This window comes from Typopeltis vanoorti, chromosome 11 (assembly GCF_054136105.1).
Source record: "Typopeltis vanoorti isolate ZY-2024b chromosome 11, IOZ_Tvanoo_1.0, whole genome shotgun sequence".
Taxonomy (NCBI): Eukaryota; Metazoa; Arthropoda; class Arachnida; order Uropygi; family Thelyphonidae; genus Typopeltis; species Typopeltis vanoorti.
The window spans coordinates 48,824,437-48,842,211 of NC_143559.1; the positions used below are offsets into that span (position 1 = coordinate 48,824,437).

Here is a 17,775-nt window from a genome sequence, read left to right on the forward strand (position 1 = left end):
GTATTTCCCTACTGAGTGTTCCTGGCAAGATCTATGCAAGTATACTTGAGAAACAGTTGAGAAGAATTGTGGAAGAAAAGCTTGGTGAAGAACAAGCTGGATTCAGGCCAAATAGAGGCTGTCAAGATCAGATCTTCACTTTACGACAAATAGTCGAAAAAGCATGGGAATATGACAAAGATCTGTATTTAAGTTTTGTCTATTTGGAAAAGGCATATGACAAGGTGCCAATAGAGAAGCTATTCAATACACTGCAGTTATATGATGTCAATGGGGCATTATATCAAGCAATACTTACTCTTTATTTGAGTTGTAAGTCAGCAATTAGAATTGAAGTTGTAAGTCAGCAGTTAGAATTGAAGGAAGTACAGGAAGATGGTTTAATGTTAAATCTGGTGTGAGACAAGGATGCATATTATCCCCTCTGTTATTCATTATCTATATGGATCACATAATGAAGGAAAGTGGTATTAAACCTGATTTCGGAATTGGAGATGTTAATGTCAGCTCTTTGCTTTATGCGGACGATGTTATACTTCTAAATAAATACGCAACAAGTTTGGAAGATTCCCTGACTAAATTGAATAACTGTTGTAATAGATATGGTATGAAGGTCAGCAATAAAAAGACAAAGACAATGAAAATAGGCAGAATCATTGAAAATGTCAACTGTGTTGTGAATGGAGAACCTGTGGAACAAGTAAAACATTTCAGCTACTTAGGCACAATTTTTACTGAAGATGGGAAATTAAATATAGAAATAGACAACAGAATCAGCAAAGCTGGTATGGTGGGAAGTCAATTGAATAAATTCATATGGAATAAGAAAGAAATTAGTCGGAACACTAAATTTGCTGTATACAAGACAGTGTTCAAACCAGTTTTAACTTATGGATCTGAGAGCTGGGTCAGAAGTAAAACACTTGACCAAAGACTAGAGACCGCAGACATGAGAGTCCTGAGAAAGATTATAGGCGTAGTATCAATGGCAATATCATATTAAAAATGAGGATATTAGGAAAGAACTTGACACTGTCAGCATCCAGGAATGCATTAGCAGAGCTAATCTCAGGTGGTATGGTCACTTAAATAGAATGGGAGAGGAAAGATTAGCAAAACAAGTGTTCTCTGCCAGGTTGGCAGGAAAACGACCCAGAGGAAGACCAAGATATAGGTGGATTGATACGGTACAAAGTGCCTTAGATGATAGAAATATAAGATCTGATAATGTTGGAGTCTTGACAAGTAACAGACTGATTTGGAGGAAAATTGTAGATAGAAATGAGCAAAAAATGGTTACAGCCAAAACACTATTAACAAAATTCTCTACAAGAAGACCTCAATAAAAAACAAAGATAAACCAGACTATAATAAAACTATAACCATTCCTTACATTAAAGGGACATCAGATAAAATAAACAGAATACTACAGAAATACAACCTCAAAGCCACCTTTAAATCTCCTGCAAAATTAAAAAGCTTACTCGACTAATCCAAAGACCCACTCCCTCCACTGGCCCATCCTGGAGTATATCGTATTTATTACACCTGTAATCTACCATGTATAGGGAAAACAGGACGCACAATTCCTATCAGACAAAAGGAACATAAACGACGCATTAAATATAATAACTATGGTGACACTTGCCTTTCTGATCATGCTCTGAACACTTTACATACAATTGACTGGAAAAGCACCAGTTGTTTACATCACACCAAAACATGGTATGAATGCATTTAAAGAAGCCGGCGAAATTCCTATCAACCATCCCAATCTGAACAATAATGATGGTCTAAAAATCCCAAGCATATGGAAGGCACATATTCTACCCACAGAACCTTTCTCCCTAAGAGTTAACTATAAACAGGATTGTAGATAATCCAGAATCCTAAATCTAATATAATTGTCATGTTAAAAATAGGACATCATTGTTACTGTAAAAAAACTATCTATATGAAAAAATGTTTCTCTCATGTTATCTTAACCATTTCTGACCTGAATTTTTTTTCCAAGTGAAAAAAAGTTTTCTTTCTATTTATTTTGTCTTTAGGTCTAAAAAAGAAAGAGTATCAAGTATTTTTCTGAAAAATACATTTCAGGATAGAAATTCTGACCGACTGATTCCATATGGAATCATTATATTCTGGTAGCAAATATTCAACTTCTGAGCGTATACTCTATAACCCAATATATGCATATTATTCTACTAAGTCATAAAAACCGATATTAGTAAAATTTATACATATAATACATACCTGTTATTATATTAAAAGAATGGAACTAGAGACATACGATACCAATTGGAATCATTAGCCACGTAATATGGGCTACAAAAGGCAAGACAGTTAGTAATTCCAACTGGAATCACTAGGACAGAAAGGGTTAAATAGAATTTAGCTTTGATGTAGTTTCCAAATAATTAATTTTTAATTTTATCTGTATTTTTTTTTCCACTAGAGGTCATGCCAGTAGAATAACCGGTGATCAAATCATTGTTTCTTTAACTTACTGTGTGAAATGTAACTCAGCTTGTCCTTGTATATACTCCAGATGATGACCTTAATATGAAGGTTGAAACATCGGGAAATTAAAATAGTTATTTATAACAAGGTTGTAAAGTCCATAATTTCAAAAATGACTGCAGCAATTAGATTTTTAATGATGATGACAAAAGAATTATCAAAGTTGGTATAGTAGGATGCCAATTGATTAAATTTATCTGGAATAAGAGAAATTAGTCAAAACCTTAAACTAGCTGTATATACAAGATAGTATTCAAACCATTTTAACTTATGGATCTGAGAACTGGATTAGGAATAAAACACTTGATCAATGACTACAGACCACTAATGAGAGTTCTGAGAAAGATTAGAGGAGTGAAAGATGGAATCAACAGCAGTATCATGTTAAAAATAAGGATGTCAGGATAGGACTTGACACTGTCAACATTCAGGAATGTGTTAGCAGAGCTAATCTCAAGCAGTATGGTCACTTAAACAGAATGAGAGAGGAAAGGTTACCAAAACAAGTGTTTTGCCAGAATGGCAGAAAAAAACCCAGAGGAAGGCCAAGGTCTAGGTGGATTGGCACAGTAAGATATGACTTACAAAAATATACATGATCTTATAAGATTAGAGTCTTGACAGATAACTGATTAAATCTAAGGAAAATTGTCAATAGGAAGTTAGTAACGATGTAAATTTCATAAAGTATTATCATAAGATCCTGAACCCCCACTGAAGTTACATGTCAGGAATTTGATGATGAGATTATTTTAGACAAAAGTATGAATGTTTCATCTTTCCCTTACATGTTAAGTCCAATGGCCTATCATGGCCAAGTAAATGGCTCTGAAGAAACAATGTTATTATTATTATTATTATTGTTCCGGGAAACTCCAAGGAGTCGACAGACTCATCGAGGGAGGCCCCAACATCATATCAAGAACAACTATTCAACATTCACACAGTATCTATCATACCTTGCCTTGAACTCATTCACGGTCATAGCACCCACAACAGACTCTGGAAGCTTATTCCACTCATTTACCACTCTCCAAGTAAAGATCCTAGCTCTAACACCCTTGTCAACCACGCTCTTGCCCAGCTTCCATGCATGGCCCCTAGTCCTCCCACCACCAGTCATATTTTCAAAAATATCTTCTGGATCAATCTTATAAAAACCCTTCAGTAATTTGAATGTCTCAAATTACTGAATCAGCCAAATCCTCATATCACCCCTCCTTCGCCTATCGTCCAATTTCTGCAACCCACAAATCTTCAACCTATTCTCATAAGGTTCATTCCACAGACCTGCTATCATCTTGGTCACTCGTCTCTGGACCCTCTCCACTTCCTCCCCATCACGAAGAAACCCTGGTGCCCATAACTGGGCACAGAAGTCCAGATGGGGTCTTATCAAGGCTCGATACAGAGGAACAACAACTTGTTCGTCTCTGCATGTTAAAGTATTTTTCAGAAGCCAAGTGATTTGGTGAGCTGTTTTAGTTACTTTTGCAATGTGCCCCCTAAACTTCAACTCCCTATCCACCAACACTCCCAAATCCCTGGCCTCATCAATCTCCTGGAGTATGGTTCCACCAATGCGATATACTGCTGCTATTCTTTTCACCCCAAAGTGCATAACCTTACACTTTGCCACATTAAATTGACATCCATTTTTCCTATCCCAGTCCTCCAAACTATCCAAATCATCCTGTAAAATTTTGACATCCTGTGCACTCACAATTGCTCTACCAAACTTTGCATCATCAGCAAACAAGTGAACACTTCCTCTCAGATCCTTTCCAATATCATTGATGAACAAATTGAAAAGCAGTGGTCCAAGAACAGAGCCCTGTGGCACTCCACTAGTCACAAGACGTCTTTTAGACTCCACTCCTGAATAAACCACTCTTTGATATCTCTCCTTCAACCACCCCCCTATCCATCTCACCAACCCTATATCTATACCCATCTGCTCCAGTTTACTGATTAGGGTTCCATGTGGTATCCTATCAAAGGCCTTGGCAAGGTCCAGTAGTATCACTGTAAACCCATTACCCCTATCCAGTTCAGCCGTCACTGTGTTATAAAACATGAGCAAGTTACTGAGGCATGATCTACCCTTCACAAAACCATGTTGTCCCCCATACAATATCCCATTTTCATCTATCCAATCCTGTATTCTTTTCTTGACTAATTTCTCTAAGACCTTGACTATGATTCCTGATATGCTAATCGGTCGGTAATTTACAACAGCAGTCTTGGAACCAACTTTATGCAGTGGAACTATTTTCCCCTCTTTCCACCCGCTCGGGACTAACCCAGACCCGAGACTCAAATTAAACAAAATGGTCAAGGGTACTGACAATTCTTTAGCTGCTTCTCGTACAACACGAGCTGGTATACCATCCAATCCCACAGATGTATTGACATTGAGGTTATGCAATAGACTACTCACCTCCACTTCATTAACCACAATTCCCATATAATCTACTGGTTTATTCGTTTCTGCAATGTCACCACCTGGATGATATACTCTTGCAAAGTGCTCACTCAGTAACTCAACTATCTCAACTGATTCAGTTACCTCCCTACCATCGGCATTCTTTAAAATCAATCTGCCATGTACATTTTTCCTTTTACTTGCTACATATCTAAAAAACTGTTTAGGATTCTCTTTAGCCTGCATGGCCAATGTTCTTTCGTAATCCTTTTTTGCTTTTCTTACCACACTCGTCACCCTTCTGGCCTGCGCTTTATACCGTTCATGTGCCTGCCGGTCACCCTTCTCCTTAAATTCCCTCCATAGTTGTTTCTTTTTTTGCAGCTCAAGCTTAATGGTGTTATTCATCCATTTAACCCCTACTTGATTTATTATTCGGACTCTAGGTATACAGTCAGCCATTGCTTCATGCAAGCACTTCTTAACTACCTCCCATGCACTATGAACTTCTAGTCCTTGCAGTTGTACATGCCATGGCACTGAACCAATCAAACTCCTAAGCTTGTCATACTTTCCAGCCTGATAATTCCACATGTACCCTGTCTTAATTGAAAATTCTACACCTTTAGCCACCTCCCAAGTTAAGACCCTATGATCACTCTCACCGATTGGTGGCAATGTGGTCATATTTGTTACAGCCAAATCCTCAGATGTAATTACTAGATCAAGCACTCTCTAACCCCTAGTATTTTCCATTACATGCTGTCGCAGATAGTTATCCCTTAATAACCGCATAAAATCCAGTTCCTTCCTTCCGTGTGTCCTCTCCTCACTTCAATCAATGCGACCATAGTTGAAATCTCCCATAATAATCACCCTCCTTCCACCCATTTCTTCTATTTGCTTGTGCATACTGTCACCACCATCTTTTCCATCACCTGGTCTATAGCAGCACCCAATTGTATATTTAGTTCTGCTAGCCACAATCTCACACCAAATGGCCTCAAATGTGCTCTTTTCTCTATCCTGCAATTCAACTTCTATTCTCCTTGGCTGGAGCTCAACAGCTATCATCAACAATACTCCTCCCCGCATTTTATTCTCTCTGTCATTCCTGAACACACTATACCCATCACATTCAATCCCACTAGTTATATCATCTACAGTCAGCCATGTTTCACTAATACCTATAACCTGTGGTCTGGAAGTGCCAACCATGGCCAAAAACTCTTCCTTCTTGTTCCTAATACTCCTAGTATTAGTGTACATGAATTTAAGACCCCCATTAGTCCCAACCCTACCTTGATGCCTTATATTAACTATCCCACTCAGATTTGTTGTCCTTATTTGCTCTGGCATATTATATTCATTCTTACCTTCAACTGCCTCCATAAGGACTGTATATCTACTTCCCCCTCCTTAACAAATCTAGTTTCCCTGAATTTGCACATCCACTACATTCAGCAACACTTTCTCAAGTCTTCTTACACCGTAACCATTCAAATGCAAGCCATCCATCTTATATAGATCCTTTCGCCCATCAAACTCACTCCACACATCCACAAATTCCACACCACTCGTCATACATAACCCACGCATAAAGTCATTCGCAATTATGGCCTTCCTTTTAAACATTTCACTGTCATACCGTGGCAAAAGACTAATCATTCTAACTCTCTCACTCTTTTCTTTTGCTACCTCAAACAATTCATTCAGGTCTTCTATCATTTCCATTTTATCTCCTTTCAAATCATTCGTACCTGCCACAACAATCATTTCTTTCACCCTTTCCTTTTGCTCTCTAATAGACTCAGTTACGTCCTTTATGGTCGCACCAGGTTGGTACGATTTTGTCAAATCCTCTACTAACACACCTCGTACTAACGGGTCTCCATACAGCACTCTATCCTTCATTTTGTTCATGTTCACATTCATACGTCTATTTTTCCTGTCATACCTTTTATTATTGGTTGGTTCATTCAGTCTACTTTTGTTCATGCACTCTAGCTGCTTATGATATATGACCTCGCTTATGATAGCAGTTAATCCTATCTACAAAGTCTGCCACAATTGAGTACATTTCCTGGCTGGTTTGTGTGTCTTATGGGATAAATAACTTGAGTTTTGAGACAGACCCAGCCATCTTCATATAAGACTAGCTAACTCATCTTCAGCTGAAAAAGTTCTTTGTAGCTATCCTAGATGGGGCTCAAATGTGGGTCTTTCAAACCAAAGAGTATTTTTCTTTACCAATTTAGCTATAGAGGCTGATAAATATGAATACTTAAATTCAAATTGGTAACACTTACTATTCAGAGTGAGTAAGAGATAAAGCTGTGAGAGGGTACTCATCAAATTCCATATTAATAACTGGTCGTCTTTGAGGTGTACTTGGATCATACACCCTGATCTGTAAAGAAGTAACATAATCACTTTCAGGAATTAATACATCTATTCACAAATAGTAACTTTTGAAATGAACAACAAAGGCATATACACAAATGTGAATTTGCTCCTGAAGAAATATAGTGTATTACAGTTGACTTTCATTATAGCAAGATCCCTATGAGCTTAATAATTCATAACAGTGGATACTTTACTGCAATTAATTTTGTTTAGCACAGCATTGTACACATGGGATGTTAGTAAGAACTTTTCAGCAGTGTGTTATAGCAACGTTTGCTATAGTGAGTTGACTGTAGTACATTTGCAAGAAAAGATATTTGTGCTTGTAAAAAATATCAAGAAAGCTGAAGACACTATAAACTTGGTAAGATTACTAAAATACAAAACAGGAACAAATATCAATATACACAGGAAGTTTAGTTTGAACTATTATAAAAATAACAGAAATTTATAGTGGACAAAGAGAGAAATCCCTGTTAAAGTTGATGAAATCAATAAGAAACTTCATACTATTGGCTATATAATAGGAATATAATAGGAATTTAATAACATTTTCTTCCAGACTAAAATGTTATTGTCTCCGGGTCTCCAGTATTCACAAATGTAACATTTTGGCAATCAATTTTAACTGTATCAATCGACCCAGAAATTGTCATATAGTTCTTTTTCCTGAACATGCTGGTATTAACAACCTGTTTTTATTATTATTATCTGAGAACTCCAGGAAGTCAAGGACTCATCAAGAGATGCTATAAATCATTCACACCAGCTGTAATACCTTCCCTTAAATTCAATCACACTAGATGCACTCACTATCCCTAAAGGCAAACTTTTCCACTCACTCACTGCTCTGTGAGAGCAAAAACCTAGCTCTTACCTCCCTTTCTTGACTGCAAACAAACTTAACTTCTATGGATGCACCCATGTTCTCTCTCCACCTTCCATATAATGAAAAATTTCATCAGATGATATCCTATAACACTCATTCAGAAGTTTATAGACCCCTATCATATCACCCATCTTTCTCCCGTTAATCAGAATCTGTAATCTACACACTTGCAATCTGTCCTCATAATCTAAATATCTTTGTAAGCTAAGATCCCTAGCATCAGTTTCTTGTATCAGGTCATTCTAAAAGTAATGTGTATTTATACTGTATTTGTTCAAACATGTCTCAGCTTGTATAAACATTTTTTTTTTTTTTAATTAAGCTGAACAGGACTCATTATAAGGAATTCCACCTTGCAAGAATATCATACATAAGTCACTGTTTAAATATATTCCTTTATTACTATGGAGGTCACTGAAGAGCACATTAGGCACATCATGCTTTATGAGTTCAAAAAAGGCAACAATGCTGCTAACACTGTAAAAAATGTGCAAGAAGTGTATGGCAATAATGTTTTGAATGTGCAAAAGTGCCAGCGATGGTTCCAAAAATTTCGACAAGGGGACTTTAGCTTGAAAGAATCCCCTCGCTTTGGGAACTCTGTCTCACTCGATAATGATATGCTGCAAATTGCTCTATTGCAAGAATGCCAATGCAACTGCTGAAGATTTAGCAAGAGATCCTAATTCATCACCATCGACCATCCATTGCCATTTGCAAGAACTTAGAATAGTGTCAAAGCTCAGCAAGTGGGTTCCTCATGAACTGACAAACAACAATCGAAGAGAGCGAGTCAACATCTGCACTGCTCTTCATTCTCAAGAGGGTCAATCTCTGTGTTTGAGTCGTGTAGTTACTGGTGATGAAAAGTGGATACTTGACAAGAATGTTAAGTGCCGAAGGCAGTGGGTTCATTCAGGGAAACAGGCTAACCTCACCCAAAAAAAAGACCTTCATCCTTAGAAGGTTTTGTTAAGCATTTGGTGGAATATGGCTGGTATTATACACTTTGAAAAATTGCCACAAAAGCAAACAATCACAGCTGAAGTATGCTGTGACCAACTAGATCGACTGAATGAAAAACTAAAAGAAAAGAGGTGTTCTCTGGTCAAATGAAAGGATGTTGCTTTTCACCATGAAAACACACACACCCTCATAGTGCAAGAATCACCTATACCAAGACTGAGGAACTTGGTTGGGAAAAGCTTCCACATCCTCCATACTCTCCTGATCTTGCACCTGTAGATTACCACTTATTTCAAAGTTTGCAACATTTCATTAATGTAAAAACAATACGATACATTAGAGGCACTGAAATTGAGCCTCCAAATCTCCTGAATTCTATACAAATGGCATTATGAAGCTTTCACAATGTTGGAAGAGCATTGCTGATTCAAATGGAGAATATATACTTGATTAAATTAGCAAGTGATTTATCTTTTATATCTTTTCAAATCTTAATGCTAAAGACGACATTACTTTTGGGATGACCTGATAGAATAATGCCACTGGAAATCTCATCATGCCAAAGTGCATAACCTTATGCTTATTAAACTGAGAGCCATTTTCGTCTGCCCAAATTTCCAGCTTATTCAAATCATTTTGTAAGTGTTTTGTAAGGATATCAGTAACATCCTTGACTGCCCTGCCTATCTTTGCATCATTGGCAAATAATTGCACATCTCATGTTAGACCCTTCCTAATGTCAATAATGTACAGATTGAACAACAATGGCACAAGAACTGAATCCTGAGGTAAACCATTGGTCACCTTAAATCTGGCACACATTCAAACCCATAGTATACCACTTTTTGATATATGTCTATCAATCATCCACTGATCCAAGTCAAGAGTTTATATTCCGATCCCATATTCTTCAGTTTATGCAACAGCCTTTTGTGTAGTATCCTATCAAATGCCTTACCAAAATCCAACATTATCATAATGTATCCATTCCCTTTATCCAACTCAGCCATAACATTGTTAAAATAAGCAAATTGCTAAAACATGACCTTCCTTTAATAAAACCATGCTGCTCCTTGCAGAGAATAGATTGTTTATCTACCCATTTGGGTATGTGAGTTCTTACCAACTTGTTTAAAATCTTCACTAACCACACCATAAATACTGATAGGTTGGTAGTTAGTCACATCAGTTTTTGCACCACTCTTGTACAACAGAATTATCATACATTCTGCCCATTCCTGAGCTGAGACTCAAGTTATAAATACATGTGAAAAGCCTAGCCAATTCAGCTGAAGATTTTTTCAGCAAACGTGGTGATATTCCATCTGTCACTATTGACAAATTCTTATCCAGGTTATGCGAAGCTATTCAACCTCATTTTCATGCACCTCTAACTCTTCATCCAATGTAACAGTAGCACTGTGCACCATGTTACATACACCTGGTTGATATATCTTAGCAAAGTGATTACTCATTAACTGAACACTCATTAGCTTCTGACACTTGTGGCATAATGATAAATTCTTATGGACTGCCTTTAGCTTGCCTAGCAATTTCTTTTCATACTCTGATTTAACTTTCCACACACTACTTATTATTTTTCTGGCCTGTGCTTTATATATATTTCATAATTCGTCTCACTCTTATTCTCACAATATACTTTCCACATCATCTTCTTATGGATCTCTTCTTAATAAGGTTGGACATCCATTTCACTCCCAACCTATTTATTCTTCAAACCATAGGGATACATTCAAATACAGCTTCATTTAAGTACTTTTTCAAAGTTTCCATGCGTTCCTGTAATTTTTTCCATTCAGTAACTGATACCATGGGATCAAAGATAGTATTCTCCTAAATTGATTATAATTTCCAGCTTTGTATTTCAGCAAGTAAACTGTTCTAATGGGAACATCAACATAATCAGATACTTCCCAAGAAAGCATGGCATGATCACTGCAACCAACTGGTAGTAAAATAGTCATATTTATAACAGAGACACTTTCTGATGCTATGAACAAATCTAACACTCTTTGACCTCGAGTTCCTTCTTCATGTGCTGCTTGAGAAAGTTGTCCTGCAACAATTCACTAAATTTCTCTTCATTCTTATCATGGGATAATTAAAGTCACCCATAATGATACTTGGTCTGTAGCAGCACCACATCATATATTTCATCCTGTTAGCCTCCACTTCACACCAGACAACCTCAAACTCACTACGACATTGTTTTCTTGTGTTTCTACCCTAACTGGACTTAAGTCATCTGATATCATCAGTAATACTCCCCTCCTATCTCTTCTGTCATTCCTAAACACAGTATACTCATTAGACTTGATCCCAGTTACCATATCTGATTCTAATAGCCAGGTTTCACTAATGTCAATAATCTTAGGTCGCATCATATTCAATAAAGCAATGAATCAACCCCCCTTTCTTTCTGATGCTCTTGGCATTTGTGTATAGACATAACCAATTACCACATAGCCTATTCTTATAATTAGATATGCAATCTATTTGGCCTTGTTGTAGAACTTTTCCCTTCTCAGACCTACTCAAAAGATCCAAACTCAAAGCGTATATTCTACACCCCCCTTTCTCCAGATGCACACTCATGTTTGAAAATTCATATCTTTATTGCATTTCATATCATAGCTTTTCACCCACATTTTTTCAATTCCTCCCTTGATGATCTAGTTTTCCTAACTCTCTGCATTAGGTCTCATCCCACAAAGTAATTTTTCCAGGCTCCTGATGCCAAATTCAGTGCAGGCCATACAAGTCTTTTCTGCCATCAAACACACTCCACACATCTAAGTATTTCCCATCCATTTCTTCTAAACAGCCTGGGCATGGAATCATTTACCATCATTGTCCTGCTATTTAACTGAGTACTGTCGTATCTGGGAAGAAATTCAACAATATTTACTCTCTCGTATTTCTTTCTCAATTCTTCCAACAGATCTTTCATATCCTCTCTCATGCTATATTTGTTGCTACTTAAATTATTAGTTCCTATTTTCTATAATGTTTAATCATCTTTAATTTTCACCCCTGGGAAACTAGAAGTAGTGACTCCCTTGGCAAACCCAAATTTTATGATTGAATCACCATACCATTTCTTTTGTAGTTTTTCTTCTTCCATTTCATTTAAGTGATTGACCAATCATACTACCAGAGATTAGATCTGCTCAAACATTCTTGAATGCTAATAATATCAAGTTCCTTTTTAATATCATCATCTTCAGTATGATTCTGCACTTCTGTTCATTCCCCTAATTTTTATCAGAACTCTCATAGCTTTGATCAACTATTTATTTCTAATCCAACTCTCAGATCAATAAGTTAAAATCAGATTGAACAGCATCTTGTATTACTACTACATAATTAATAAAAAAAAATGTTCACATAAATTATTCATTTCACTCTCCTACCAGACCAGTTTGTTTATTCCCTATCTATTTCCAAGCTTAATTTGCTTTCATAACAAAACAGCAGAATATTTTACTTGTTCTATAGGTTCGTCATTGAGAATGCAGTTGTTTTCCAGATTCCTGGCTTTTATATATATATATATATATATATATATTATATATATTAAAGATACCAAGTAATTTTAAACCTGGTTTTACTCCATTTCCCAAGTAAGCAAACAGACTAAAAGTCAAGTTTGCGCCTGCAATTGATGCAAGTCTAACTGATCCCACAGGTAGTGCAGGACCAGGGCAACTCGTGGCAAAGGTGGAACAAGCTCCGATCACTAATCTTAATATTTACCCTTAATGCCAAAACACATCTCCAAGAAGGGGATGTATAATGTTTTGTATTAAAGGCAAGGGGCCACTACCCAGACCGGTTTCGACCTTTATTGAGGTCTCGTCAGTGGGAGCTAGGCTAGAATTAGAAATACCAAGATGTAGTACAGAGCTTGTAAGTATTTCGCCAAAACAAGTTACCATAAGGTGTTTTAACCTTATTAAATAAGAATCTCTGGAGGAGATATATAAATGTAGAAAGTATTTTTACCTTGGGTATAAATATGTTAAAGATACCAAGTAATTTTAAACCTGGTTTTACTCCATTTCCCAAGTAAGCAAACAGACTAAAAGTCAAGTTTGCGCCTGCAATTGATGCAAGTCTAACTGATCCCACAGGTAGTGCAGGACCAGGGCAACTCGTGGCAAAGGTGGAACAAGCTCCGATCACTAATCTTAATATTTACCCTTAATGCCAAAACACATCTCCAATGGAGTAAAACCAGGTTTAAAATTCTTGGTATCTTTAACATATTTATACCCAAGGTAAAAATACTTTCTACATTTATATATCTCCTCCAGAGATTCTTATTTAATAAGGTTAAAACACCTTATGGTAACTTGTTTTGGCGAAATACTTACAAGCTCTGTACTACTAAATCTTGGTATTTCTAATTCTAGCCTAGCTCCCACTGACGAGACCTCAATAAAGGTTGAAACCGGTCTGGGTAGTGGCCCCTTGCCTTTAATACAAAACATTATACATCCCCTTCTTGGGGATGTGTTTTGGCATTAAGGGTAAATATTAAGATTAGTGATCGGAGCTTGTTCCACCTTTGCCACGAGTTGCCCTGGTCCTGCACTACCTGTGGGATCAGTTAGACTTGCATCAATTGCAGGCGCAAACTTGACTTTTAGTCTGTTTGCTTACTTGGGAAATGGAGTAAAACCAGGTTTAAAATTACTTGGTATCTTTAACATATTTATACCCAAGGTAAAAATACTTTCTACATATATATATATATATATATATATATATATAGCTCTCGCCTTTTTACTTCAGATTTGGATATTAAACTTGTACAGAAGTCCTGAAGGCTTATACTGGATTTGTTTAGGCATATACATCATCTGCATAAATGAATATAGTTCGCCCACCATTTCTAGATCCCTTCTTGGCTTTGTGCCAAGAATAGTCGATTCATGCTGAAGGGGAGAAAGAAATGAAGGATGTACGAATTGGTCGCCAACATGCGAAATCACGTGCTTTCTTGTCTGTCGCTGTACTAGTACTAGCTTGATTTTTGTTGTTCTCTTTTTGCATTATTTTTTTATTATTAATTTGTATGATGGATCCAGTACAGTCAACAAGTTCTATCGTTACACGTTTCAGTAACTCTTGCAAAAGAATATTGAATAATGTGCTGACATTCTGCGAAAAAGAATCGTCAGAAGGCCGTCTTCTTGTTCCCCTTTCTCAAGTCATAAAACGTGCAGGTGCAATTGCGGGCATATCGGGGTCGACTGTTAAAAGAATTCGTAGGGAATCAAAAGGTGAAGGTAAGCCAAAATTTAAATCTCCTAAAAAAAAAAAAAAGCGCCAGAGAAAGAAAACCATCGAAACCGTAGCTTTGAATGATTTTGATGTAGACGTCATAAGAAGAGCTATTCACGAATTTTACGTATTCGAGAAAAGAGTGCCAACTGTTCCGAAATTGATTCCTGTGCTTAAAGAAAAAATTAATTTTCCTTGGAAAAGAGAAACTTTAAGGAAAATACTTAATGAAATCGGATTTTGTTTTAAAAAGTCCCAGAATAAAAGGAAACTTATCATGGAGCGAAGTGACACTGTTTTATGTAGAACGCAGTATTTGCACGTATTAACACTCTACGTACAATTTTCCAACTGTTATACAAGCAAAATAGTTACACTTTAAAAACAGCAACGTTCGTAAAAGAAAAGCTAAATTTTCCGACCTGTAATAATAAACAAACTGAGTTTGTTTATTATTACATCCCAGAAGACAGACTGATTACTCTATTATCGGAATGGATTCTCCTTTTTCTGACATGCGCAGTAGTTTCGAGGGACCTCAAATCGGTGGGCGAACTATAACAGAGATTAACATCTCCAATTTTGTTATCAAGTTTGATGTCACTTTCTTTCATGATATGATTCATTTCATTGATGAATAACAATAGAAACAGCATGTATACTTGCCTTACACTTGATTTTATATCAAACCATCTTCTTCCACCGCATTCAATTCTAACATCTGATTTACAATTAAAGTATAAAGCGAATAAAAGTTGAGCAGCTCTTAGATGTGAACTGTAGAGTAAAATACACAAACATTATTCAAGAAAAAATTAAAGAGTTTGAGAACAGGAACCAAATCTTGCAGATTCATTGGCAAGCCCTGAAGAAAACATCAACTGATTCAGCCAGAGGCATGTGGTGAGGTTTGTGCAAGGATAGAAAAATCAGAACTCCATAGTAGACACAGGAAGTTAAAGAGGCATGAAGGAAAAGAAGAAAGCATATCAAAAGTTCTGGCAAATAGGTCAGCATGTGCTCTTAAAGAATACAGAGGCAAATGTAAAAAGCTAAATAATGTGTAAAACTAGCTAAATAAAAGTCATGGGAAAACTTTGGTAAGAACATAGAAAATAAATATCAAGACGATGTCAAGATATTCTGGAGGTTGTTGAAGAAGCTCAGAAATGGAGGAAAGAGTGATATAAAAGGAATTAGAGATGATAAAGGTGACATGAAAACTGGAGAAAAAATTATTTTGAGGTATGGAGTAATTTCTTTGAAAAATTGCTAAATAAAACAAGCAATGACAGCACAGTGGTAAAAAAACACTCAAAAGGCATGCAATCAGGAATACATATCCATACTCGAAGTAGAAAAAGCCTGAAATGTGGAAAGGCAGCTGGAGTAGATGATATTTGACCAGAAATGCTCAAGCATGGAGGTATAAAAGTGTTATAGTTCAGAAGGCTGGACAGAGGGACGAATTCCGGATGATTGGAGTAGAGATCTCATAGTACCCATATATAAAAAGAGAAATAAAACCGAATGTGAGAATTACAAAGGTTTTTCCCTACTTAGTATTCCTGGTAAGATTTGCACAAGTATACTTGAGAAATTGTTTAAAAGGAGTGTGGAAGAACAAACTGGATTCAAGCCTAATAGAGGCTGTCAGAATCAGATTTTCACTTTACAACAAATAGTTGAGAAATCATGGGAATATAAAAAAGATCTATATTTAAGTTTTGTAGATCTAGGAAAAGGCATATGACAAGGTGCCGAGAGAGAAGCTATTCAAAATGCTACAGTTATATGATGTCAATGGGGCATTATATCAAGCAATACTCAGTCTTTATTTGGGTTGTAAGTCAGCAGTTAGAATTGAAAGAAGTAGAGTAAGATGGTTTAATGTTAAATCTGGTGTCAGACAAGATATACATTATTCCCTCTGTTATTCATTATCTATATGGATCACATTATGAAGGAAAGTGGTATTAAACCTGATATCAAAATTAGAGATGTTAAACTCAGCTGCATTATGCAGACGATGTTGTACTTCTAAATAAATCCACTACAAGTCTGCAAGATTCTCTGACTAAATTGAATAACTGTTGTAATAGATATGGTATGAAGGTCAGCAATAACAAGACAAAGACAATGAATATAGGCAGAAGCATCGAAAATATCAATTTTCGATGGTAAACCTGTAGAACCTATAGTAAAACAGTTCAGCTACTTACATATGATTTTTAGTGAAGATGGTAAATTAAATATGGAAATAGACAACAGAATCAACAAAGCTGGTATGGCAGGAAGTCAACTGAATAAATTTATATGGAATAAGAGAGAAATTAGCCAAAACACTAAATTAGCTGTATACAATTAGATGTGTTCAAACCAATTTTAATTTATCGATCTGACCAGAGACTAGAGAGCATAGATATGAGAGTCCTGAGAAAGATTAAGGGGCATGAACAGATGACATCAATGGCAATTATCACATTAAAAATGAAGATGTAAAAATAATCATATTAAAAATTCTGAATATTTTTACGTATTAATTATGCCTGTTAGTTTTTGTTTTCATACACGCAGTGTCTGCACTTGTGATGTGCTCGTTATGAAAATGTTATATTAGAAGTAACATGTAAAGAAGTAAAAAATATTGAAGTACTTACTAAACTGATTATTTGTGTTACTTATAAGAAAGTTTGTTGTATTTTAAAATTGTTGAATTTTGTGTTTTGTGAAAGACTTTCTCTTAGCGCTGATGGATACAGCGAGTCAGCCATTTTATTGCAGTGCGTAGTTTCTGACTTTTGTAGAGTGCGCATGCTCCCGGAGAGAACTTGATGTGTGATTGACAGCTGACAAGGAAAGCGTTGCGTATCCAAGTTACAGTTGTAAACAAGAGTGCGTTCGGAAGTTTTTTAGAACACTGGCCGAGATATATTCAAGTTGGGAGGAACTTGATTTTTTTGTGCGGCAGTCAGAAGGAAATTTCATAATGTATTCCGAAAAGGGAATAGTGAAAATAATAGGTTTCAAGCAGGAATAAGTAAAGAATAAAAAGGAAATCTTGAAACTGTAAGTTTTTATAAATTGGCCGGTAAATATTCAAGTTAGAAGGAACTTGATATTTTTTTGTGTGTGGCAGTCGGAAGATATTTTATAGTGTATTCCGAAAAGGGAATAGTGGAAATATTAGGTTTCAAGGAGAAATAAGTAATGAATAAAAGGAAATCTTGAAACTGTAAGTTTTTATTGTGGAATA

General features: G+C 36.2%; 1 protein-coding gene across 2 annotated transcripts in view; it reads right to left on the reverse strand.

Annotated features, from left to right (window-relative positions):
- The window catches only part of l(2)k09848 (WD repeat domain 74 lethal (2) k09848), a 102,307-nt gene that overhangs the window by 24,452 nt on the left and 60,080 nt on the right, over positions 1–17,775 (reverse strand). For both annotated transcript variants that reach the window (XM_090400456.1, XM_090400457.1), the window contains one exon: positions 7,258–7,358. In XM_090400456.1, coding sequence (XP_090256582.1) covers positions 7,258–7,358 — 101 coding nt within the window. The remainder of the gene's footprint in view (positions 1–7,257; positions 7,359–17,775) is intronic.